This window comes from Podarcis pityusensis (assembly GCF_964106645.2).
Source record: "Podarcis pityusensis genome assembly, chromosome: 2".
Taxonomy (NCBI): Eukaryota; Metazoa; Chordata; class Lepidosauria; order Squamata; family Lacertidae; genus Podarcis; species Podarcis pityusensis.
The window spans coordinates 31404103-31431433 of record NC_138029.1 but is presented as its reverse complement, the minus strand read 5'-3'; the positions used below and the strand labels follow the sequence as shown (position 1 = coordinate 31431433).

The 27331-nt window shown below is 45.6% G+C and overlaps 1 protein-coding gene across 1 annotated transcript; it reads left to right on the top strand.

Annotated features, from left to right (window-relative positions):
- On the top strand, nucleotides 1-27275 carry LOC308470511 (autocrine proliferation repressor protein A-like; the record flags this gene model as incomplete). The annotated part of the gene is made up of 13 exons (XM_080993896.1): nucleotides 1-184; nucleotides 2440-2614; nucleotides 4196-4244; nucleotides 5459-5581; nucleotides 8519-8617; nucleotides 8776-8865; nucleotides 10628-10757; nucleotides 13242-13362; nucleotides 13761-13896; nucleotides 16291-16379; nucleotides 23186-23249; nucleotides 24677-24742; nucleotides 26895-27275. 13 exons carry the CDS (start codon nucleotides 1-3, stop codon nucleotides 27012-27014), a joined length of 1446 nt encoding a protein of 481 aa, XP_080850022.1. The 3' UTR covers nucleotides 27015-27275.
- Between the last annotated feature and the right edge of the window lie 56 nt (nucleotides 27276-27331).

Genomic DNA, 27331 nt, shown 5'->3' with positions numbered 1-27331 from the left:
ATGTATGCTGCTCTCCTTCTCTTGGCAGCCTGCCTGCCCTCTAGATGGATGGTGGAGCAGAAGGCCCTGGATGTCTACGTGAAGCAGTATGACCTTCACTATAGATACACCCTGATGAAGAAGGAGGATAAGTGGGGTGCCACTGTCTATACGCTCAACATGACCTCACTGAAGTGGCTGAATGGTGAGAGTAGAATCAATCTCCTTACTGCTCTTTTCCTTTGAGGGGGTGCAGCGGTGGGAGGGAGGAAGGCTAGGCTGTTGAGGAGGCTGCTGGGTGGGTGTGGTTCACTCTGTGGGAAGCGAAGAAACATGAGGGGCAGTAAGTACTAGTCTTGTGGTCTGCCGTGGCTAGTTATGAAAGGGATCCAAACCACTGCTTCTTCCTACCTTCTGGGGGAAACTGAATCAGTTATGGAGCAAAAAAAGCAAGGCCATGGGTCTAAACAGAAAATGCATAAACAGTATTGTATGTTTCATCCTCCTTTTTACTCTCAAGAACTGAAAAGTTACCATAAATAGTTGGGGGAGACGCTGTTTCTTCATGTGCACTTGAGACAAAGGTGAGGAATGTTTATGACAGGGGAAGGGATGTAATTTTTGTGATGGCTACGTGAACATGCCTCTTTGCAGCTGTCTCTATAGACAGAGTGATCCTTACATTAGTTTGCATAGATGAAAAAGGCTGGATCCCTAGAAATCGTGCTCCGGCGGCATGGCAGCAGCGGGAGGCCCCATTAGCTAAAGTGGTGCTTCAGGTTAAGAACAGTTTCAGGTTAAGAACGGACCTCCAGAACGAATTAAGTACTTAATTCCCGAGGTACCACTGTATATTGAAATACTTACCAGGCCTAATGCGGATACAGGCTCTTCTTTGAACCTAACTCAGACAGTGGGACTACCATTTGTTTGCATTAACTTTCTGCTCAGCACAGGTGTGGAGGGGTACATTCCCCCCCTCTTTTAAAGTGATCCTGCAGGGACAACTCACTTCCCAGATGACTTACGACCATGGATGGGTGGGAAATTAGATTCAGTTCGCACTTGGAGATCAACCTACCTAATTTGCAATTCCCAAAGCCATATGAAAACTGAATCGTAGCCATCCTTTGAAATTCACGTTTCTCCAGAGTTTGCAATGCCATTATACAGCCAAGTAATATGAACAAAAATGAACATATTGTAGTCAAGATCACACACAAGAATGCATTTCATTAGGAGACATTGTTTTGCAAAAATGTGTAGATTAGGCAAAATTGCATACAAAAATTTCAATGTTAGGTCAAATGTACATTAAAATGCATGGGGATATAGATATAGATATAGATATAGATATAGATATAGATATAGATATAGATGACAAACTGCTGTGGAAATGTGGACAACTGAACTTTACATTTTAAAAAATGGGAGCCAGGTATACCAAAGCTGACAGATTTCCCCATCCCTGCTTAAAAGACTCTCCCACCTTTTTTTGCTCATCATAGTAATGGAATGATGCTATAACCAAGAGAAATGCCAATTTTTAATGCAGACAGGGTGCCCTGTGAGTGGTGAATGAAATTGTAAAAAAATACCAGTACTACAATTCTTCACAAAGAAAATGGTTTTTGTGTGTCTGTGGATTTCAACTTGGAGGGTGAGAGGTGGTGATTAGGAATGGATATGTCCATTTCAGTTCTTTCGGCTTCTCTTTTCTCCAATCTTAAAATTAAGTTTTCCATATTTCTGCAGCTATCTGTGATATTTTAAAAAAGAATTTCCTCATGAAAATTGTTCAGTATTGTAGTGCCAATTTCTCCCAAGCAATTTCACTCAATATAATACATTTTTGTGTGTTATTTTCATTGATGCAATAATTGCTATGCACTCATTCCCCTAATAAATGCATTTTCTGTAAACATTGGTTGATTGGATAATTGTACTGCAACATTTGGATGCGTGCAAATTTCAAAGGATGCCTGTGTTTTGGTTCTCATATTGTTTCAGAAAGAATGAATTTCAAAGTTTTGCCTTTAAATGGCACCAGAATTGAATTTCTGCCCCCACCCCCTGGTGCTGACAGAAGTTAGCAGCACCTGGAATGGGAAGATGTTGGCTTAATTCAGGGTTGGGGAACCTGTGGCCCAGCAGATGTTGCTGAATTCTCGTCAGCCCTGACCGCTGGCTGGTTTGGGCTTGTGGGAGGTGGAGTTCAACAGCATCTGGAGAGCTACAAATTCTCCATCAGTGCCCTAAGTGATTTGATCTGTGTCAAGGAGAGTCCAGTGTCCTTCCTTTCACTTCCTTGTGCCAACTCTTTCTTACACTCTCTTTCTACTTTGTTAATTTTCTACTACTAGATAAATATTCATTATGCCTCCTGGGTGGAAAATGTATTTCAAAGGGAAAGTGGAGTCCTCATTCCCAGATGAATAGATTCTGTGTATCTCTTTTCAGAGTCTGAATTGACTAACCCAATTTGGTGGCATGAGCTGATCATTGCTGTGTCAAAGGAACAAAAACTGAAGGACTCATGTTTGCTGATGATTGGGAAAGGCAGAAATAATGCATCTAATACTTCCACAGATTTGAGTGTTGATGAGCTCGTCAATCTAGCAAAATCCACTGGGTCGTAAGTAATTGGTGGGATCTCTGAGCAATGAATATGGCACCAGCTCTGCTCTGTTAAGACTGTTAAGGGAATTAGCAGCCCTGCAAGAATGGAGAACAGTGAGGTAGACATACTTGATGGAGGGAGGTCGTGTAGAAAATACTTTTCCTGGTGGGGAATGAGGGTTAGAATTAGGGCTGCACATCATTTTTGGACAACGCTTGAGCTGAGGTGGAATGCCTCAGAATGATTTGGGGCTTATCTGAAGGAAAGCAGGATTTGTATGGGCATGGGCACCTCCTGAGGTGCTTTGTAGTGTCCTGCGAATCCAGATGTAAAACAACAAGTGTCTAGTAAAAGGCAAACGAAATGTCTAAGTCAAGAATGAAGAATCTATTTTGGCTTGGTGGGCCACATCTTTATTTCCCCCTACTCTGTGGCCAACTTGGACAGATGGGTAGAGTCAATCATCCCGAGATCATAGTGACATCAGGTGGCTGATAGCTGTGTGGTCTCACCCATGAGTGGGGGCGGGAGGATCTGCTTTGCCAGAGTGTTCCCTGGAAAAGTAGCACCCAGCAGTACTGAATCCTATCCTGACCATTTGATGCTCAGAGTGTTCAGTCCTGCTGACTGTAGGGGTCTGCTTCAGCAGCGCTTTCCCCATAAACTGGCAAAGCAGTACCCATCAGGAATTCACCTTGCCCTGCCCACCAGCTGATGTCACCCCCTGGCAGGCGAAGACTTATCCAAGAGCCAGATATTCTCCCCAAGCCATCGTCCAAGCTTACCATATAAGGAATAACATCCGCATGGGGAGTGGGTGGAGGGGAAGTTCACGTGCTTCAGAAAAGTTGCACATGCAGTAAAACTTTGCTTACTTATATAGTGGTGAAAGTTCCTAAATTATTGGTATAGGCCAGTGCTTTTTTTTAAAAAAAGTTTAGGGGTGCTCTCATTTTCCTGCTCATATTGAAATACTGCCCCTCAATGAGGCCAAAATGTTTAGGGGTATGAATCCCCCTGTGTCCCCCCAGAAAAAAAGCACTGGGTATAGGAACTGAAGAGTGGCTGATGAGAGATGTTGTCTGAGCTTGAGCAACCAGCTCAAACTTCTTCACATGCTGTGTTTCTGAGGTAGCCTTGAATACCTAGTTCCTCCCAAGGTGAAGTGAGCATAGCTAAGCCTGGCAGGTCGATTGCTCTATGGTATTAACCCCTTCATGCATTAATTAGACTTAAATATGTTCGTTATCCCACATGTACTAGAGGTGTTGTATATTCGCAACCTGTGAGTGTTATTGGAGGAGGAAATACCGTACTGAGTTCTCACTAATAAAGCAGTCAGAAACAAAAATGGTCTGAAAGCCAGGTTCTCTATGCGCCAGAGTGACATATTAGTTCATCTTCCTTTCAGCCCCCCCAATAAGTAACAAGAAAGGTAATATTGCTTGAATTCTCTGTCTCTTCCTTGATTTTAGTAAATCTTATGATTGTTCCAAAGCTGCCCAGAGCTATTGACTCTGGTCTCTTTGGCCTCATTGCCTGTTGATCACAAATGACGTTATTCCTGTTGACTAATATTTTGTTTTGTCTCTGAAGCTGTGCAGCTCTTTTGGGGCAGATTCCAAACCAGCCAATCACCTACAAGGTAAGTGCTCTAGGATCTTTACTATGCTGAGAACTTCCCACAATCATTTTCAAACTCGTGTAGGAGTCAGGAGTCAGCTGGGTGGGTGGAACTGGGGAAACAGGTGTGGCTGTCACATTTTCTCACTGGAAACTTCCATTACAGATTCTCTTCCCCCAATTTCACTCTAATGGAGGGAAGTGTTTACTTTCTCAGAGCAAAATCCAGCAGAAATCTGCACTGTGTCCAATAACCTTTCTTCATAAGCAAATTGCATTTCATAATCGTGAAGAATTAACCATCTCTTTCATAGAAGTGGTTCAAAATACTAGAATTAAAATGTGGGAGCCAAGTCATGTGGTGCGCATCTCCTTAGAGAAGGTGAAGGTGAGAGCAGCAGGAGCCTGCTCCTCAGATACTTACTGGAGCCATGGACTCCTACTGCATTCCCAGTGGGTTGTACATGGGGCAACTGTGCCTCTTCATCACTAGGAGTTGAAAAATCCTGGCCTGCCTTACCAGGACCTCTGTTCTTAAATGTTGTAGGGACGCGGGCGGCGCTGTGGTCTAAACCACTGAGCCTCTTGGACTTGCTTATCAGAAGGTCAGCGGTTCAAATCTGCGTGATGGGGTGAGCTCCCATTGCTCTGTCCCAGCTTCTGCCAACCTAGCAGTTCGAAAGCACGCCAATGCAAGTAGATAAATAGGGACCACTGTGGCTGGAAGGTAAACGGCGTTTCCATGTGCTCTGGTTTCCATCACAGTGTTCAGTTGCACCAGAAACAGTTTAGTCATGCTGGCCACATGACCCGGAAAACTGTCTGTGGATAAACGCCTGCTCCCTCAGCCTGAAAGTGAGATGAGCACTGCATACCTTTTCTTAAATGTTGTTTTTGGTGGCTCAACAATTTGCAGTCATGGTTACTGTGGGCAGTTTAGCCCAAATGTGTGTGTAAATGAAAGACATGCAGGATTTTGTTGGTATTTGCAGTGGTGAGAGGGGAGAGGATTTCTGTTGGATAGGTTTGGCAATATATTTGGCATGCTGATCCCTGCTCCGTTAAACAGAACAACCCATCCATCAACTAACCTAAACAGATGCCTTGCCTTGCTGGAGTGATAGCTAATTCCCTTCCTATTCACCTGGTGAAAGCTGACCTGTCAGGCTGTTCTAGGGGTCCAGATGGGATGCTTCAACCAAAAACACATTCATCTTTCTTTTATTTTGCTTCCAGACAATCCCTTTGCAAATGTGCAAGAACAGCTTTGAAAATGCTGCGGTTTATTGTACGTGGTGGAAATTCATGAATGACAAGAGTGAGCAACCTCACGGGCTAATTCAGTTTCCAATGGTCAAGGTAACTCTGGCTTTCTGCACATGCTGCTATCATTCTGGAAAAATGTTCTTTGTTGTTTCCAGAAACCCCTTAAAGCTGGCAGAACTACTGTAAGTTTTGCAAACCACATACCCCTTATATACGTATACATATATACATACAAACACACACACACACACACAATCTATAAGCTTGCAAATCACAGAACCTAGAAGCAGGTGAGGTGGTGGCCTCAGGCGATAGATCTGGGTACAAAGAGTACACCACTTGCTGCCACCTCCAACGTGGATGCCCCCTGCAGTAGTAGTAGTATGTGTGTGCCCATGCCTGTGGAGAGGTACGTCTGTGGCAAAGGTGGAAGTTGCATATAGGAGACATGGCATGTAGGCAGGGGCATGGCAGCAGAGGAATGGGTCCATGGAAGAGGAGGCGGGGCAGGGGCCTGGTGGCATTTGAATGTATTTGGATTAAGGATATCTCCTTGAGGTTTTCACCTACTTTTTGGAGCAGGTAAATTAGTTGTTTTCTGTTCCTGGTACACGGTCTGTATGGACAAATATTGTTTCCCATTAAGATATTCTGGAACAAGAACAAAATACTGTATAAGATGAGATGAATTTTAACACATTCCTATATATGTTTGCACAGAAGTAAGATACATTGAGTTCAATGGACTTACTCCCAGGTAAGCATATCTAGGATTGCAGCCTTAGAAAGGAAATTTGAAACTAACACAATGGTTTCAATTTATGAAGATAGATTATGTTATTAAAGATATTAGGAAGATGAATTATTACTAATTAGGAAGGTTATTTGCAATTTGGAAACAGGGATGACAAAGATATGGTTCAAAAGCTGTTCAAGAATGTGCCATATATTAATAAAATAAAAAAGAACATAGAAAGCATAACATTTTAAGACTTCCTGGCAACTATTAGTTAAGCAGAATGGAAATCTTTCTCTTTTTGTATTAATTTGGCAGAGAATTATTAAAAGGTGTTATATTGTTGGCATCTGACACTTAAGAAAATGAATGAAATATATAATACATATTAATGCTGGAAATAATGATGGTGATAATTACTATGCCTAGGTGACAACATTAGCCCACTAATATATTTTCTCATTCTTTTTTGATAATAATTTTTATTAGTTTTCAATTACAATCCAATAATAGCCTCATTATAAGGATACCAATTTATAATACAATTATTAATACCAATTGTTCAAATACCAAATTATATACAGTGGTACCTTGGTTGTCAAACGGCTTGACTCCCGAACAAATCGGCTCCTGAACACCACAAACCCGGAAGTGAGTGTTCCAATTTGCAAACATTTTTCGGAAGCCAAATGTCCGACGCGGCTTTCGCAGCTTCCAACTGAGTGCAGGAAGCTCTTGCAGCCAGTCGGAAGCTATGCCTTGGTTTTCAAACAGTTCCAGGAGTCGAACAGACTCCCAGAACGGATTAAGTTTGACAACCAAGGTACCACTGTAATTTAGATAAGGTGGCTCCCCACGTGCTAGAACTGATGGCTTAGTTATTTGCTTTATTTTTGTGTTCCAAAATCTTATTAATTTCAAGTACATTCCGTTCATAATAATAATCCCTTATACAACAACTACAATACTAATAACTTCTATTTGTGTTGACACATTAAATGACTTTTAAAACTACAAGTGACGAACTATATCCTTGTTCTTCCTGCGTGTGGCAATTATTCTGCCCATGGTGTTTCTTCCCGTCCTTGTCTCTCTCCCCCCTCCCCCCCCGGTTGTTGCTGTTATTCATCATGTCATATTCCATTGTTGTTTCAGAAATTTCTGCATTGCTCCGTCCCGTGCGTTGTTTTGCGACCTTGACAAGAGCTGAAAAAATCACTCTGTCCCAATAAAAAACCTGTTTTCACAATTTCCCCTCTCAGCCTGGGAAGAAGAGTGGTCTGTCGAACTGCAGATGACTCAATAACAAACCTTATCAGTTCCTTGGAAAGTTCACAGATGCCTTTCATCTTTCTGTCCAACTGAAGATAAATGAGCAATTATACTTCCACTTAAATCAAATTCTGAGTCCTCTTAGCGTTATTCAGTTCACTCCATAAATAATAAAGGATGGGGAAGAGTCAGCTCTAAGTTTCCATTCTAAACCTTTTGCAAAATAGAGCTTCCCTTCCTTTTTCCTTTTTCCTTTTTTTTTACACACACAGTTCTGTTTAATGTTATATTCCATATCTATAATCCAATTTATTCCATCCTCGCTTGTACAAATATAATTTGGACTAAACATTCAGAGGAGGGTTGCCAAATCATATATGTAGAGAAGAAAACTTTAATTAAATAAACCATAGGTTCCCCCCACTGTCTTTTGCACCAAATGAAGTTTTATCTCAAATTCAAACCTTAAAGTCCTTGCAGTTGTTTATGTTTTGCAATTTGTGATATCATCTTTTCTAGTATGCTCCTGTACTTTAGTCCAATTAAACTCTAATTAATGGGAGAACCTCTGCTCCTTAATGATGGCATTGGAGGATTTTCGGCAGGTGAAGTGCTTTTGCACTCAGTGCCTCCCTGCCTCCCTCAATCCATGCCAGAGCAAGAGCAAGGTACCGAGACAAACTGCGAGTGAAGCCCATTTCCCCCTGTCCCTGGGGGGATTTTGCAAGGATAATTACCCTCAATCATCCTGGTTTTTCCTTTGCCAATGATCTCCTGCTATCGTGGGAGCTGCCTCCATTAAGGCAGAGAGGAACCAGAAGCCAATATATTTTCTCATTCCGGACTTCAGGGGAAGAAGATGGCAAAATAGTAATCAGTTGCTGACATGCCTGTCAGCAAAGATAAATATGCGGTGATGAAAAGCAACCAAGGTACAAATCTTGGTTGCCAAATCTCCTGTTTGAGATAAGGGTATTCAGGGATCAACTCCAGAGACTACAATCCTCTTCTGTTATGTGCAGGCAGCTGTGCGAGGCATGGATACAATAATAGATTTCCTGCTGAAAGAATCTGGTGGAACAGTGACGATCACAAAGTTCACATTGACTGGTATTTCCAAGGTAAATATGAACTGCAGGTCTGTGCTGTATTGGATTTTCGATACACCAGAATTAACCCTATGCATGCTCATCCCCATTTCACCTGTATATGCCATGTTTAGGCTCTCCAGTGGGAACTGAATACCTCTGCATCTTTATGCTTTATCTCTTTGTTTTAGCGTGGCTGGGCCACCTGGCTGACAGCAGCTGTGGACAAGAGAGTTGTGTCATTTATTCCAATTGTTTATGATCTTTTGAATTTCGTTAAGGTGAGTAGATGTTCAAAGGATGGTGCACAAGCTGTGTGTACTTAGTCTTGAGTCTTCTTCATAGTTCCTTCATAGTACTCTGGACAAATAAGAATATGTTGGCCATTTGCAGGCAGGCCACAAATGTGAGAGCCAGTGAAACTTCTGAGGAAGGGCACTCCACAGCTTCAGCACCACTACTGCAAAGACCCTGTCCTGTGTCCTAATCAGCCATGCTTTTGAAGGCAAGGGACAGTGAGGAATCCCTCCAGTGATTGTAAGGGAGGAGAGGCAAATTTGTGGAGGGAAAATGGTTCTTCAAATATCCTGTCCCCAAATATTGGTTCATTAACTGTTGGCTTCTAGGTTTGGGGAGGAACAAAGCTTTGCAAGCATATTTCTTTTCCCACAATCCTGGCAATTATGGAGGGTGAACTGGATGATTTCATGAAGTAGTGCCATAGACATTACATGTAACATTTGGTTCCTCTTAACTGGCATTCTTAACTGAACATAAAGGAACACACACACTGAAGAGAGGGGCTGATTCCGGAGCAAAACACACAAGCCCCGCCCACCAGATACCAAGCACTCTACTATTCAAATTAGGCCCCAGTGTTTTTCTTACAAACACAATACAAGTAAATAGCAACAGCAACAAACAAACAAAAAAACCCAACAACAACCCATGAGAGCCATAGGCACTGACTGTTGACCCTAACTTATTGGCATGTCCTGTTTTGTGTCCATCAGCTTAGCCAGAAGTGTACCTAGGGGTTGGCGAAACTGACTACTGCCCAAGGGGTGGGGCGCTAAAATCACCTGTTGGATGCTGGAGTCCTCCCATGACTCTTGGAGTACTCCCCACCACTCAGCACTCCAACACCTGCTATGCCCGCAGAAGGAATCCATCAGGATCTCCAGGAGAAAAAGGCTGCTGCTGCTATTGCTATAGGAGAGAGCAGGAAGGGGTCCTTGGAGTGGCTTCCAGGCACAGAGCAGTGCAGCTGCCCTGTCAGCCCTGAAGATGCAAATTCCTCCTGTCCAGGCAAGCTCACCTGCTTCTAAAAAATTGGGGGCACCAATACAGCTCCAAGGGACCCTCGGTATGCCTCTGAGCTTAGCCCTGCTAAAGAGCTGAATAAATATTATGGTTTTAGCATTTGACTCTCCTCCATACTGTAGGACTTCAGGTTCTTAATATATGACAGTGTCATATATTATCCTCCATCATTTCTCAGTGAAGTGATGGACATGAGGCAGCAGTTGATAATGCAGGTGAGCTGCGCACAGGTGAGCTGCATGCAAGCTGCCGGCCAGCCCTGTGGAGCCTCCTTTTATTGACACGAATATGCAAACCCAGGCAGATACATTTTGGGCTTTACACATCTTCCAGTCCCGAGATCGTGGGGTGGTACAAAGCTATTTTGGCACCTGTTTCCACCGCTTCATTTCCCCCTTGCACAGTGTATGACGAAGGAGACAAAAGGTCTCAAAGACAAAGGTTACAGACACGGCACCGCAGACTACTGAGACCGCAAAGGGTTAGACAGTGGGCGCGATGTTCAGACAGCTGTGGCTTTATCTGTGAGGGGGGATCTGTGCCCCACACCCCAAGGTCACGCGTGCAGGCAGACTGAGGCTGCCTGCGGGTGGGGAGTGTTCTCCCTCTGGACCCCGCGATCATCCCTACATCTCAGAAAATAGGGACATTCTACTAATGTAGAATGGAATGTTCTTATTTGATGTGCACTTAGAACTCTTTTCTTCTACTCTGCCACAGAACAGGCATCATCAATACCGAGCATACTGTGGCTGGGGAAGGTCATTGAAAGTCTTCTATCAGCTGAACCTAACTCGGCAGTTGGACTCTCCACGGTTTAAGGAATTAACTTCATATGTTGATCCATTTCGTGAGTAATTCTTACCACCTCAGATTTCTCTGACAAATGAAATGGTAGCAGAATAGCAGAACAAAGGGTTGAATTGGTGGGAAAGGGCAGCCCTGGGGAATTGTGGTGGCACTTAAAAATTGCTCAAAAACATTTTTTTGTGATTTTGCCAAAAAAGCTCAACGACTTTTGTGCCGGATTTTCACTTTTTGAAATATGGCAACCCTAAATTAAACCTAAGATAAAATATGGCATGTGGCTACTTTGTGGAAAGCTTTAAGAGAATCCCCCAAGGCCATGATCCTTCAAATCAAAAGGGCAGAGAAGTTATACTGGGATCTAGTACTAGATATTTGGGTTACAGGAAGTAAGTTGTTTAAATTACGATTTGTTTTAACAATAGCAACAGCAAACATATGAGGGTTTTCCTTCTAAAAATCAGGCTGCTGAGATGAAGAAAGCTCAAAAGAACCTTCAGAATCTTCAGCTGGCCCCGAATGCAGCACTGGGGGGGTCTTGATAGGAACTCGCCCGTGGGATCTCGGGTCATCTATTTTTTCATTAGATCACACTGGCTTCCAATATCTTTCCAGGAATAATTCAGTGCAGTAGCATCACCTTTAAAACCCTGGCTGGTTTGGGCCAAGATTATCAAAAAGGGCCATCTCCTCCCATATGAGTAAGCTCATTTCTTATGATCCACAGGGGTAGCTTTTATAAGCATCCCACCATGGAGAGAGGTACTGTTTGTTGGGAATGGGGACTGTGGAACCTCCTGCCACAAGACGTTAACTGGGTCCCCTCTGTTCTGGCTGTTAGTTGGCTGGCTTTTGTTCCATGTTGTGTTGGATGCTTTTATCCATGGTGCTTGTTCCAATTCCATGTCTCGATTTCTGTCAGAAATGTATGAAAGTACCCAAGGAGTCCTTTTTTAAAGTAACAAAGCAGACCCTCTATTTTCCAGGGATGTCCCTGATTTAGAGAAGCCGTCAGGGTTTCTGATTTGATCCCAGAATGTCCCACTTTTCCTTAGGATGTACCTGTTTTCATTGGAGAAATGTTGGAGGGTATGGAGTTATGCAACCCCTGAGCCTGCATAGGGAAGTTTTAAAAATATTTAATGTTTTAGTATGTTTTTATATTTGTTGGAAGCTGCCCAGAGTGGCTGAGGCAACCCAGTAAGATGTGTGGGGTATAAATAGTAAAATTATCATTATGGAATGGAACGTCCCTATTTTCATAGGAGAAATGTTGGAGGGTATGATCTGGTTTCTAAGCAAGCCGAATTGATAATAAACATGTCGTTATAGTCTAGGTTCTCAGAAGTAGCCCAGCCTTAGGCCGAGATGCCAGAGGACAGCAACAGCAGACCCCCTCACAGCTGTTTCTTTGGAGTCTGCCAGTATTCTAATGCCATTACAGTGGTACCTCAGGTTACAGACGCTTCAGGTTACAGACTCCGCTAACCCAGAAATAGTACCTCAGGTTAAGAACTTTGCTTGAGGATGAGAACAGAAATCGTGCAGCAGCAGTGTAGCGGCAGCAGGAGGTCTCATTAGCTAAAGTGGTGCTTCAGGTTAAGAACAGTTTCAGGTTAAGAACGGACCTCCAGAACAAATTAAGTTCTTAACCCAAGGTACCACTGTATATTAACCTAAGCTGTGACTGCATTTGGAATACTGTGTAGAGTTTGGTCCGTCACACCTCCGAAAGGTTATCGTAGAGCAGGAAAAGGTTCAGAAAAGAACAGCCAAAATTGTCAAGGAGGTGGAGTGATTCCCCTTTGAGGAAAGATTGCAGCATTTGGGCCTTCTTAGTTTAGAGAAAAGGCAAGTAACTGAAGACAAAGTGACTTACTGGAAGCTGAAGGAAGGGAGAGTGCTGGTATGCTCAGGTCCTGCTTGCAAGTTTCCCACAGATATGTGGCTGGCCACTTTGAGAACAGAGTGCAGGTCTAGGTGGACCACTGGTCTGCTCTGAGAGGATCTCCTTGTGTACCTGTGATGCCGCATGGCCAGTTCTACCAATCCAATTAGCTTCTTCACCAGGAACAATAAGGGTGTGCCATCCTGTCCTCCGTCTTGTGCAAAAATTATTTTGGGCCAGGCCTACCTGTTGAAGATGAAGGTGGGATATAAATTATCCTAATAAATAAATAATGCATCCTGAGGCATCCTATATTGGTTTCTTGATGACCTAGAGAACCTACTATCAAACTTTTTTCAAAGACCCAAACAGCATATATGCTATAGAAAGACTTCCTTTTCAACATTGCATCACCAACATTTGCTATCTAGACTTTGATCCATGGTGCTAGTTTGCCACAATAAGGCTGATTTACATATTTTTCAATTATATTTTTGTTCCCACCTGCCCAATGAATGTCTCTTGTTTTCCATTGCTCCTGTCCAATCTTACCAGCCTTTGATGATGGAAATAAGTAGTAGCAACTTGAGAACTGCATGTGTTGACCAATACAATAACATTTAATTTTTCAATCCTCAGAATATAATGAGCGATATCAAAATAAGCCCAAGTGCCTAATCTGTGGAACAGGAGATGGAATAAACCCGCCTGATGACTCTCACTATTTCTTTGATCAACTAGCAGGAGAGAAATATATCCGGTGAGTTCATGCTGCAAAAAATTATCCTTTTCGAGGCAATGAAATCATCCCTCTGATTAAAGGCAGTGGCTAGATGGCTTGAGACCCAAATGAGAGACAATACTGTAATTTGAACTGAGAACGTACAGGTCCCTTAGTGTTGAGCAAAGCCCCTGTGTAGTCTGAATGATAGTACCAATGAACAAGACTGCTGATCTTTGCTGCACAATTCACATAGGCTTTGAATGATGATGCAATGTTTCGTCCTTGTATATTTCTATATGTGTGTGCATTCTTTCTAAGGAGGAAAAACTGCGGAAAGTCAAATTTCTGTGGTTAGAAGAAACATGTCGTTGCTATATCTTTCTCTATTACAAGGAAGCTATTTTTGCAAAAAAAATCTCTCTTGTTGCCTGCAGGTTCCTCCCAAACACCACACACTTTGTGGCATCGCGCCCTGGGGATAAAACATCTATCTTGGAGACATGTAGAACCATTTATCTCAGCACCATGCAGAATTTGAACATGCCTCAAATTTCTTGGAAAAGGGTGGAGGTGAGGAAAACTGATGTTGCTGATGATGTCAAGAAGCATGTTTTCTAATTCACCCCAAGCAATGGGTGCATGTTGTCTCTAACAGATGGAGTCTCCTTTACAGTACTAAGGAGATGGAGTTGAGCTCAAGATTCCTAAAATGTTATCACAAATATTGAAAACAGGAAGGTTGTTATGATGATATGCAAACCTTGGTTAATGTTGTCTTTTACCAGTAAATAGGGTTGCCACCTTTGTTTGGGCAAAATGCAGGACAGGGCAGTTGTGGGGTGATTCTTTTGTTTAAAACTGGAGCTGAATTGACTTCAAAACAATCCATTACAATCTGCTGCAGCCTAACAGGATGGCCCCTCTGGAATTTGTCAAATGCATGCGCGCACACACACATAAACATGAATTTGTAAATTTGTCTGTATTTGGCTACTCAGAGCTTAAATGACATTTCACACACGCCTTTAAACACATACATTTGGAGAGGATCCCTAATTTGGGGGAGAGGGAGAGGGAGAGAGGGGGAGAGAGGGAGAGAGAGAGAAGACCTGAAATACAGGACAAATACATGAAGTAACATTTTACATTGAAATATGGGACAATCCTGTATTATACAGGACAGATGGCACCCTACCAGTAAATGATGGCAACAATAGCTTGCATAACTCAGTTGATAGAGCACAAGACTCTTAATCTCTGGGTTGTGGGTTCAAGCCTCTCATTGGGTAAAAGAGTCCTGCACTGCAGAGGGTTTGACTACATTACCCTTATGACCTAATTCTACAATTCTTTGATTATAGCATTTGGTCATTCTCTGAGGGCACCCTTGGTTAGCCTTGAGTGTTCTAGTAAACATCAAAATGTTGCCACATTTCTCATTGGCCTCCTAAGATCTTGGGTGTTCTCTGTATTTACTGTATCAGAATATAGGATTCAGTTTCTTTTTCAATCACAGAGAAAGTGTCCTGAAGTGATCCAGAGGCTCAGAAAGTTGGTTGTGTATTCAAGTCCTATAGAAGAGCAAAAGACTGCTAGACCAGTTTACTTCAGTAGTATAAATATACTATTGGTTGTGGCTTTCATCTTCCTTCAGAAAGACTGAGAGGTGTGTAGATCTTCTAGTATTTATCTTTACAACAGCCTTGTGGGATACATTGGGGTGGCCAAAGTGAGAACTGTGATAGGATTGCCTTTTCTTCTTCTTCTTTTGTTTGTTGTCACTGTTGCTGCTGAGAAAAGGTACGTAAATGCAACTATGGATAGATTTGGATAGGTGATGTGATGATCTGGGGAGGCAGCTGCTAAATCATTTCTCACCAGGCTGTTTTCATGAGTGAAAATCACATTAGTTTCTGTGACCCACATCTGACTGTTTCCTCTTGAAGAATCAGTTTTGGAGGAGGAGATTTTCATTGTGGAAATGGTGTTAAGGGAAAGTGCTGGCCCTACAGCCATTAACACAAATACATTCTTCTAAATTGCTGCATTTATCTTACAAATATAGTATGAGAAATCTGAGCACAGATCTCCCCACAAGAAAAAGGGGGGAGGAAGTGGAGAGAGAGAGAATGGCTCAAGATCACTAGGGGGTCCCTGTGCCCTACTTTAGAGAAGGCAGTCCTACATCTGCATGACTAGAAAATGCTGTTTGCTGGAGTCCTCTGTTTGAAGAGCTGCCTGGTTCAAGTGCAGTTTAAAGATAAAGAAGAACCCCAAGAAAAGAGAGTTGGGGGCCTTGAATCACCAGCTGATACTTAACACCTGGACAGGAGGCTGAGCAGGTCACTTAATCACAATCTTCCCCACCACCGTATTGTATTTCTATTTAAAATGTAGTAATATTTCTAATTGTCACCCTATATGTACAGATTAGTGTGTGTAAATGTGATGGAGATCTGTGTGCTCCTTTTGGGAGGCAGTGATGATATGCAATTTAAGTGGCCAGCCTAAATCTCACTCCTTAAGCAGGGCAGGGGTTTGGAAGTGTGTCTCCCTGATTTAAGTCCAGCAACCTGGCCACTATGTGATACTGGCTCTCAACTGTAGTAAGTGATACATTAATCATTATCCCCCAACCCAAACTTTCTCCAAATATTGAATCATCATACAGATAAAAAGAAAGAGGTGTTAATCATTCTAGTTTTTAAAAGTGTATCAACTCCTTAAAATACTAAATTTAGCTATAGTGATTCAGCACAGACATAGTGGTTCAATGCAGCCTTTTTTGTCAGTTGCGAATTGTACTGATATGTATTGGTGCTTTCATGTGATGTTTTTGAGTAATTTTTTTCTCAATTTGCAAGTGCTTCATGTGCAGCTGCAGCTACTCCTGACACTGACGTTGCATTTTTAGTTATATGCTGAAGGGAGACAATTTTTCTGTGATATTCTCTCTCTTTCTAGACAAATTCCAAAGGCATTATCCATCTCCGTACAGATCAGGAACCTTCAGCAACTAAATGTTTCTTTGCTAACACTCTGAACTCTAAAAGGTAGGATTCTTTCAGCAAAATTTTATATAATTCATTAGTATATAGAATAACATACAAAGTCAACATACAAAAAAGCCCCTGAGGTCTTCTCTTTCTTAAAGCTTACTAAATTTTCCTGAGAGGAAGCAAGAAAGCCACTGGCCTTCTCTCAGTCAGCAGTGAGCAGCTCTGCAAACTTTTAGGTCTCATCTGCACTGTACATTTAAAACAGTATCATACCAATTTAAACAGTACAGTAATGGCTCCACACACAGCACAGCCACACAGTCATGGGGATTGTAGTTTGCTAAGGGTGCTGGGAATCACAATTCCCAGAGTTCCTTGGAAAAGAGATCAATTGTTAAACCACTTTGAAAATTCTAGCTCTGGGAGGGCAATGGGGGTCTCTTAACAAACAGTGCTTCCCAGGTTTCTTGCAGGCATTAGTGTATAAAGCGGCATGATACTGCTTTAAATGTACAGTGCAGATAGATCCCTGTACTCTTCATTTACCCCCCAGAAATCCTTGGCAGAGTCTTATTTAAGGGAGCACAAGTGGTTCACCCACACTGGGTACTGCAACAATCACATAGAACAGAAGCTGTAAGGCAAGGGGAACCCAAGTTTTGGCATTGCACAGGATGCCACTGAAATTTGAAAGTTCAAAGTCCGCCAATGTCTTTTGTATGTGTGATGATTATGAGTTACTCGTGCGTAAACTGGTGCTTCTCTAGGCTCATTTGCCTTGTTAAACCTTTCTGACTGCACAGCCCTTTCTCATCATGACTGTCTCAGTCACTAGCAGAATCCATCAGTGGGCGTTTCTTGAATCTCTTCCAACATAAGAGTTGTTTGACACCCAATCTCCTCCGCCTCTCACTGCGCGGGAGCCTTCTGTGCAGGGTGGGCGTAGGTAGCGGAGGACCTGTCCCCTCCTCACTGAGTTCCAGTGAAGAGTCCGTGAGCCCTCTCTCCGATTTCCCCATCAGCTCACTTTTGTTCCTGGTGTTGCACTTAAATGCTTCCCCCTCCACTGAGCTGCCTCTCCCCCTGCTGCTGGGTCCTTCTCCAGCATCATCTAGGAGCCTACCCTTCGCCTCCCGCTCTGATGTCAGTTCCCTGACATCCACCTCCCCCCCAGAATCCCCTCCACCCCTGGACCGACCTGTGGGACCAACTTCGTCCCCTTCGTCGGTCGAGGAGGCGGGGAAACCCCGGAAGGAACTGTCACCATCTTCTGTGGATTCGAAACCCGCTTCCCAATCGCTCTTCCACCTACCAACGGGGTGGTCTTCCCCGTCTGACGCTTCTTCCTCCGAAACCTCTCCTCCCTCCTCCTCGGAGTCAGAAAATCCCTCAAAAACCTCTTCCTCATCTGTGGTTCCAAATTGCTCCTCCCAGAATCTCTCCAGGGGTTTGGGTTTGTCCGGGAACCGGCGGTGGAATACCTCCACCAGATACCTGTCCTCGACGGCTTCCGTGGGGACCCACGTGTTTTCGGACCTGGGTTCCCCTTCCCACGCTACCAAATACTCCACCCGGCGCCCTTGCCACCTTGAGTCCAGTATTTCCGTGGCCCTGTGGTGGTGTTCCCTTTCTTCTACCTGCGGGTGTGTGGTGACTTCTCCCTCTTGCCCCTGGAATTCCCGCCCTTTCCTATGCGGTGAGAGCAGGGACCTATGGAAAACCGGGTGTATTTTCATGCTATCAGGCAACCTGAGCTTAAATGCCACGGGATTAACTTGCTGTGTTACCTCAAAAGGTCCCAGCCGTCTGGGCTGCAACTTCTTGCACCCCCCTTTGAAAGGTAGCCCTTGGGTGGACAACCACACCCGGTCCCCCACCCGTATGGTCTCCCCTTCCCTGCGGTGCTTGTCTGCCTGCCTCTTGTAAGTTTCCTTGGCCCGCTCCAAGTTCATCTTAAGTTGCTGGTGTAGGGCCTCCATTTCTTCCACAAACTGCTCTGCAGCGGGTACGCTCCAGCTTTCCTCCCCACTCCCCGGGAAGGCCCTGGGATGACACCCATGGTTGGCCATGAATGGGCTCATTCCCGTGGACACGTGTTCCGCGTTGTTGTACGCGAATTCAGCCAGCGCTAGTTTTTCTACCCAATCGTTCTGCCTCTCGCTGACATAGCAGCGTAGGTATTGCTGGAGTATACTGTTCGCTCTTTCTGCTTGCCCGTTGGTCTCTGGGTGTCTCGCCGTCGAGAAACCCACCTCCACCTGCAGTAAGCTCATGAGCTTCCTCCAGAACCGGGAAGTAAATTGTTTTCCGCGGTCAGAGATCACCCTCAAGGGGGCGCCATGCAGCCGGAATATGTGCTCCACAAACAACCGGGCTGTTTCCTCTGCCGTTACAGCATGTGAGCAAGCTATAAAATGGCACATTTTTGTCAGTAGGTCGACCACTACCATGACTGCTGTCTTTCCCCGGGACTTGGGCAAATCTGTCATAAAATCAATGGATACCACCTCCCAGGGTTTCCCCGGCGTGGGTAAGGGTTCCAGCAATCCTGTGGGGGCAGCCCGCTCCCCCTTTGCCCTTTGGCAGCGGTCGCACCCCCGTACATATTCCCGTACATCCTCCCTCACCCTGGGCCACCAGAACTGCCTGGTCACAAGCATCATGGTTTTGTGCTGTCCAAAGTGCCCTGCTGTGGGGTTGTCGTGGAGTTGTTTGAGTACCTTTCCCCTCAGGGTCTCCCCCGGTACGTACAGCGCTCCCCTATAGTACAGTACCCCTTCCTTCTCCTCAAACCCTTCTTGGGTCCCTCTTCCGTCTCGTAGTTCCCGGATTTTAGTTTGCGCGAACACGTCGTTTCTGGTCAGCCCGGCTAGTTCTCGCTTCCCCACCAAAGTTCCCCCACACACCCATCGGTCCTCGGGGATCACGTGTCGTTTCTCCGGTGGCCCCTCTCCTTCCAGGTACTCCGGTTTACGCGAGAGAGCGTCTGCTCTTACGTTTTCCTCTCCGGGCACGTAGCGGATTTCAAAGAAAAACTTGGAGAACTCCTGTGCCCATCGAATCTGTCTCTGGTTGAGTACTCGTGCGGTTCTCCAGTACTCCAAGTTCTTGTGATCTGTGCAAACCTGGATCTGTTGTTGCGCTCCTATCAGTAGATGACGCCAACGACGAAAGGCCGCGTAGATTGCCAGCAGTTCGCGGTCATACACTGTATAGTTTTGCTCCGACTTGCTCAGTTTTCTCGAGAAAAAGGCACACGGTTTCCATTCCTGCTTGCTCTTCCCTGGCTGCAAAAGGACCGCCCCTACGGCTCTGTTGGACGCGTCGGTCTCTAGCCTCAGTGGTTTCTCCAGATCCACGTGCAGGAGTTGCTCTTCCGATGCGAACGCCTTCTTCAGCTTTTCGAAGGATTGTTGGGCCTCTTCTGTCCACACAAACTTCTTTTTGCTACTGAGACAATCCGTGATGGGCGCTGTCAGGTGGGCGAAGTTCTTGATGAACTTCCTGTAGAAGTTGCTGAACCCTAGGAACCTCTGTACGTCCTTCCGTGTTTTGGGAGCCTTCCACTCCAGCACTGCCTGCACCTTGCTTGGGTCCATCGCTAAGCCTTTGTCAGACAACTTGTACCCCAGAAACTCGACTTCTCTGGAGTGAAACTGACATTTTTCCAGCTTGACCCACAACTGGTGCTTCTGCAGTCGTTGTAACACTTCCCTGACGTCTCTAACATGTTGTTCCTCATTGTCCGAATAAATTAAGACGTCGTCCAAGAAGGCTACGCAGTTCTTGTACAGCAGAGACCCCAACACGTGGTGCATGAAAGCTTGAAAACAGGCGGAGCCCGACTGTAATCCAAAAGGCATAACTAAGTACTCAAAGGCACCTAGGGGTGTGAACATTGTGGTCTTCCATTCGTCCCCCTCCCTCATCCTGATCAAATTGTATGCGCCCCTGAGGTCCAGCTTGGTAAAAATTTTGCCTTTCCTCACTCGCGTTAAAATGTCGTCAATCCTGGGCATTGAGAAGGTCACGGGTTCTGACACCAAATTGACAGCTCTATAGTCCACTACGAGCCTGGGTTTATTTGTGTCCTTTTTGTCCACAAAGAACACCGGACTGCCCCCTACTGCCTTTGATTCTCTTATGAAGCCTCTTTTCAGGTTCTTGGCAATAAATTCTCGCAACTCCTTCATCTCCCTGTCTGACATGGCGTACAGCTTACCCACTGGCAGCTGAGCCCCCGGAAGCAAATTGATCTGGCAGTCAAAGGGCCTATGGGGTGGCAGTCTATCTGCCTCTTTCTCGCTGAAGACCTCCCGCAGATCTGCGTATTGTGTCGGCACCTCCCCTTTCCGCTCCACCGCCATCCCAGCCACCCTGGCCACGGTCATTCTTGGGGCTTCCCCCCCTAGACAGTGTTCCAGGCAGTAAGCTGACCCAAAGGTGACTGTCCTCTGATGCCACGCCACCACTGGATCATGTTGTGCTAGCCAGCTCATCCCTAATATTATTGGGGGTCCTGCTAGTGAGGCGACGTGAAAGGCGATGGTCTCCGAGTGCCTGGACACCCTCATTCTCATTGGCGGGGTCTGGTGTGTCACTTCCCCTCCTAGAAGCTCCCTGCCATCAATGGTGGTCACTTGCAAGGGAAAATCCAAAGGCAGTAAGTGGAGCTGGTGCTCTAATGCAAAGTCTTTGCTGAAGAAATTACATGAGCTGCCTGAATCCAGCATCCCTTTCACCTTGACTGGGTGCCCGTTCGGGAGTTCTAGCACCACTTCGATGGCTATTGCCGCCTTGGGGGGGTCTGGTTGGGGCACTTTTACTGGTGGCTGGCCTGGCTGTTGTGCCCCTTGATTGGCAGCCAAGCGTTCCCGTTTCCCTGTTCCTGTTCCTTTACCACCTCCTCCTCACCCCCTGCGGTTCCCACCATTCCTTGCCAAGCCTTTCTTTGAGGGCAGGCTCTGGCAAAATGGCCTGGCCGCTGGCAAAGGTAACACTTCTTGGAGGTTTTCCAATCCTTTCCCTCCTTCTTGCGCCCTTCGCTGGTGCTTGAAACTTCCTGTGCGCGTGCCCCATCTATTTCCATTGGCTCTGCTGGCGGGGAGGGCTGCCTTGGTATTTCAGGAATGCGGTAGTCATGGCAACGTTGCTCTCTCCCTTCCCGCCTCTCCTGGGCCCGCGCTTCCTGACGCATGCCAATCGCAAGCACCGCCTTGGTCAGCTGATCCATCCCCTGTGGGCGGGGTGCGCGGGAAAGTTCATCCTTAACCGTTGGGGACAACCCCTCCTCGAATAACATCTGTATGGGTTCGGAGCCCAGTTCCCACCCGAGGCGGTGAACTATCATGGCAAAGCGCGACCAGTAGTCCCTAACTGACTGGCTCCCCTGTTTACAGTTCATCAATTCCCGCCTTGTCACACTTTTTTGAACATCAGTGGAAAACATCGCGTCCATTGCTTGGAAGAATTTCCTCAGGTCCTGCATGGCGGCATTCTGCGTCGCCATAAGGGGCCTGACCCATTCCCTGGCCCCGTCCTGCAGGTGACCCACAACATATGCCACCCGCGCCACGTCGTCTTCAAAATCGTTATGCTGCAATTCCAATGCGTACTCTATTTCCGTTCGAAACGCACTGTATTCTTGCGGCTTCCCCCCAAACTTGTGCACCAGTCCCGGTACCTTCCTTGCTATGGGGGTGGGTCTGACCTGTGCATCTTGAGACCGCCTTTCGTCCAGCCGCGCCGTCAGAATGGCCACATGCTGCTCCAACTCTCGGTTCCTCTCCACCAGCGTTTGCCCTCCAGCTGCTCCCCCCTGGGTGCCTGCTTCTCCGGGCTTGGTCATGATGCTGCCTGCCTGCTGCTGCGCACAAGCAACTTTTCAGGGACTGACGGATTGCTGTGATGATTATGAGTTACTCGTGCGTAAACTGGTGCTTCTCTAGGCTCATTTGCCTTGTTAAACCTTTCTGACTGCACAGCCCTTTCTCATCATGACTGTCTCAGTCACTAGCAGAATCCGTCAGTGGGCGTTTCTTGAATCTCTTCCAACATAAGAGTTGTTTGACACCCAATCTCCTCCGCCTCTCACTGCGTGGGAGCCTTCTGCGCAGGGTGGGCGTAGGTAGCGGAGGACCTGTCCCCTCCTCACTGAGTTCCAGTGAAGAGTCCGTGAGCCCTCTCTCCGATTTCCCCATCAGCTCACTTTTGTTCCTGGTGTTGCGCTTAAATGCTTCCCCCTCCACTGAGCTGCCTCTCCCCCTGCTGCTGGGTCCTTCTCCAGCATCATCTAGGAGCCTACCCTTCGCCTCCCGCTCTGATGTCAGTTCCCTGACAGTATGTGTTAAAACCTACTATCAAAGATTCAAAAGGGACCACTGAGTAGGTTATTAAGGATGCTCTTGAACATTTTGGATCAGGTTGACAGCATCAGAGATCCATCATAATGGGTGGGTAATCTTGTAAACATTATCTTAAATTTCCATAAATATGAGTACTTGTGTTGCGATGTGAATTAAGACATATTGTATTGTTGATGGTACTTTTCAGAGAGCCAGTGTGGTGTAGTGGTTAAGAGCGGTAGTCTCGTAATCTGGGGAACCGGGTTCGCGTCTCCGCTCCTCCACATGCAACTGCTGGGTGACCTTGGGCCAGTCACACTTCTTTGAAGTCTCTCAGCCCCACTCACCTCACAGAGTGTTTGTTGTGGGGGAGGAAGGGAAAGGAGAATGTTAGCCGCTTTGAGACTCCTGAAGGGGAGTGAAAGGCGGGATATCAAATCCAAACTCTTCTTCTTCTTCTTCTTTTCTTCAAAAAGCAGCTCATCCTGTACCTCCTCTTTCCCTTCTCATTCTTAGGCGAGACTTCAGGCGATTTCGGGGTCATCGTGTATCTTGGTTTCCATGCAAGGTTGAGAAAGTGGTAAGAGGATTTTAGATTTAGAATTTCTTTAGAGTTTCTTCACAAAGCTGAGGATGTCAAGGGGTTCCAAAGACACAGACAGACACAAAAGCAGTTCTTGGGAAACAGATGCCTCCCCGTAAAGTTGGGAAGAGACATTGAATTTGCTCGATGTTTGCAGATTTCCACAATGTGATACTTTGCACAGCACATTCATTTAGGATTTCTGTGTGGTGTGTGTCACAGACACCTGTTGGTTTCCATTTGTGATGTGAAGAGTGATAAGAACAAACAAGGAAAGCCCACTGCTGGCATGTCTACTTTGGATGACCAGAACCCTAATGTGCCACAGCAAGCATGTGGACAGAAGGCCCATCCTGTAAAGTCCCTGAGCTCCTTCAGGAGGAAGGGTGGAACATAAATTGAAGAAGGAAGCCATCAAACCAATAAATGGAATGGGATTCCTTCACTGTCTGAGTTGCCTGGAATATTGTCTTTCCCATGGGGGAGTCCATAGGATGGTTTTATTTCAAAGCCCAGCAGAGCCTATTTCCATCTAGCATTGCCCAGGCATGTGTGAGCAGAAGAATGTTGTATTTATGCTGCAGTCATAAAAACATCTATGCGAGAGAAAAAGGCCTGCTAACAAAGTGGGGCTGATGAGTATACATGTATAATAGGGATGGGGAATCTCTTTCAGACAGAGGACCACATTCCCTTCTGCACAATCAAGGTGAATTCTACCATTGTGCAGTAGCCTAGTTTCTTCACACTCACACATCCTTCTCTATCCTCCATCCATCCAAGCAAGCAAGCAAACAGCATCAGAGTTCAAAGACACGTTCCAGCCAGACCAAAACATTCCAGGAGGGAGGAAAGCACAGCTGGGGAGGGATGTGGTTGGGAGAGTGTGGGGCTTGTTGAGAATCCCAAAGGCAGGGTAGAGCAGACTGGATGGCCACATTTCCCCCTGGGCCCAAGGTGCCCCCTCGGGCACAGGATTGTGCAGATAGTGACTTTCTGTAATGCTGGTGTGAGAACCTGATCTGTGTAACAAAATGGGATAGGTTTACATCCATTGGAAATAAGTGGTGTGGTTTAGGGTCACCTGGAAAGAAGTGGGATGTCATCCTCTCCCATCCTGCCCCACTTTGAGCCATAGTTGTTCCTAGTGCTTTTTTTCTGGGGGGGATGCATACCCCCAAACATTTTGTGAATCTAAGTTTGGCCTCATTGAGGGGCAATATTTCAATATGAGTAGAAAAATGAGAGTACCCCTAAACATTTTTTTTAGAAAAAAGCACTGGTTGTTCCCCTCTTCCCTATTAAACCTCACCTCACTCTTCCCCACATTCATGCTAATGAACATTTGAGACTTCGTGAAGCTCAATATTATACAAGACACCATGATAGGTCTCAGTGCCTTCTTCTGTTTTATCTCTTTGCAGAAAACGGGTGTCTATAAGGCAGAAATGACAAAGCCAGATATAGGATGGAGAGCCTTCTTTATTGAGGTAACACACACATCCCTATACACATGCATAAGGATTCACCGAGCATCAGGACTGATGGGGATTCACCCTGATCAGTCTTCCTGGAGTGTCATATAATGATATGAGTATTGGGACATTAAACAGTAAAGCAGGCCAGACATTGTTGGTCTACCTTTCTCAGGTCACAAAATGGCTCATAAGCATCCACCCCATTCCAGTACTATGTCCTCATTGCCACCCAGAAATAAAAACCAGTGTTTGTGGGATTTTCATGAAGTGTGCTTGGGACAGGTTATGGCTTAGATCAGGGGTTGGCAAAATTTTTTTAGCTGCGGGCCGGTCCACTGTTCCTCAGACCTTGTGGCGGGTCGGAGAAGCAGCACCGGGGGGGAGGGGCTGGAAAAAGAGGCGAGGGGGCAAGTAGTCCTCCTCCCCAGCCCCAGCCACTGCGCTTACCTTCCCAGGGGCTGCCACCGCCGCTGCCACTGTTGCTGCTTCTCGTGGGTAGGCAGAGGGAGCTTGTCCGCTTCATTCTCTGGCTCACAGGAGCACCAGGGCGGCAGTGGCGGCGGCAGCGGAGGGAAGATGAGCGGCAGGAAAGGGCTGGCTCTGGAGAGGGGCTGCTTAAAATGGCGCTCAGCCAGCTCAGCCCAGCCCCCTTCCTCCTCTAGGCAGGGTGGGGAGAAGCCAGGAGGAGGGAGGGAGGAGGCGCCACCGTGGTGTGTGTGAGGGAGAGGGCAGGGGAATGGAATGGTGCAGGGGGGAAATGCGCAGCCCAAACGAACAGAATCCCCATGCCAATCCACGGACAATCCGCAGGCGGGATCCTGAAGGCAATTGGGCCAGATCCGGCCCGCGGACCTTAGTTTGCCGACCCCTGGCTTAGATGAAGTGCTCCTAAAGTGGAGTGATTAACAGGAAGAGCTATGAGCTGGGTACAGTGGTACCTCGGGTTACATACACTTCAGGTTACATACGCTTCAGGCTGCAGACTCCGCTAATCCAGAAATAGTACCTTCAGGATGAGAACAGAAATCGTGCTCCGGCGGCACGGCGGCAGCAGGAGGCCCCATTAGCTAAAGTGGTGCTTCAGGTTAAGAGCAGTTTCAGGTTAAGAACGGACCTCTGGAGCGAATTAAGTACTTACCCGAGGTACCACTGTATTGCCATTCCAAATCCCAGCCCTGGTATTAACTCAGGATGGTGTAATTATGGAATGGTGCTTCTTCCTTCACTGCCCCTCTGCACACATTTCTTATAAGACGCCGAAAATGATACTGACCTACATCACATGGTTGGGCAAATATTAGTAACCACTTATATTACTTCACTTCTGGTGTGCCTCTCCAGATGTGTTTGTTATTGAGCATTCATGAGATGTACTCGCAATGGTATTGGGTCAGTTATAGGCAATCTCACTTTCAATACTGTTTGCACCTAGGAAAGTTTTGAGGTGGAACATATGGCTTCGTTTCCAGTTGGTTCATGTCCTGTAACATCCTACTGAAACCTCTAAAGTTTTATGTCACAAATGTCCTGGTTTAGGTTTTGCCCTGTTTTTGTTGCACATAGTACATGAGTGCTCCTACAGATGGTAATAATGCCACTGGGGAAACAATGCAGAACAACTAATGTGTGGCCAGTCTGGTGTAAAACCATCAATAACACACTTCTGTTGCATTCATGACATGTTGTAAAATACACTCACCAAAAAAACCAGTCTTTTGTTGTTGTTTCTACTTTTGATCTTAAATTTAATAATAATGACTACCATAAATAATATAAATATCCATCTTGGAGAGGCCCTATGCCTTCCAGGAATGATGAAGCAACTTCTAACTGCTGTACATGAAAGCTGTGGTGTTGTGGTCTAAACCACTGAGCCTCTTGAGCATGCCGATCAGAAGATCAGCAGTTCGAATCCCCACAATGGAGTGAGTTCCCATTGCTCTGTCCCAGCCCCTGCCAACCTAGTATATTAACTGAAACCAAGTGATCCAAAGCTGCTTTTGCACAGTCATTAAGTATTTTGCCATAGGGCACTACTCTTAAAATATGCAGTAAGACGTAACAATTATATTTTAGAAATTTCTGTGCTATATGCTCCCAATGCAGCCTGTTTTCCACTCTTTGTAAGGTAATGTACTGAGCAGAACTGCAATGTTGTTTGTAGGTAACTTTCCTGGAATCTGAGAAAAAGAAGTACGTTTTCACCTCAGAGGTTCACATCATCCCAGACACTTTTCCATGTGCAGACTGCAAGGGTGAGGAATGCTATGGGGAGCTGGTGTGACATCCATCACAGACGTTCTGGTTCCTGCTGCTGAAATAATCCATGAGGGAAGACACATGGCACTGAGGAAACCATGCAGAGGAACAGATGGGCAGAGAAATAACCAAGCCTAGAGAATGTACAGCTCTCACTATCACTAAAATGTGGGGAATTTGGTGTCATGGGTCGGTGACAGAAAGGTGGGAAATGGGTAGCATGAAAATTATTGGGCATGGCTGGGAGGGCCTGGCTATATAGAATTATGAACAAGTAACACAACAAAAGAAAAAATAAAAAAATCCTTCCAGTAGCACCTTTAAGACCAACTAAGTTAGTTC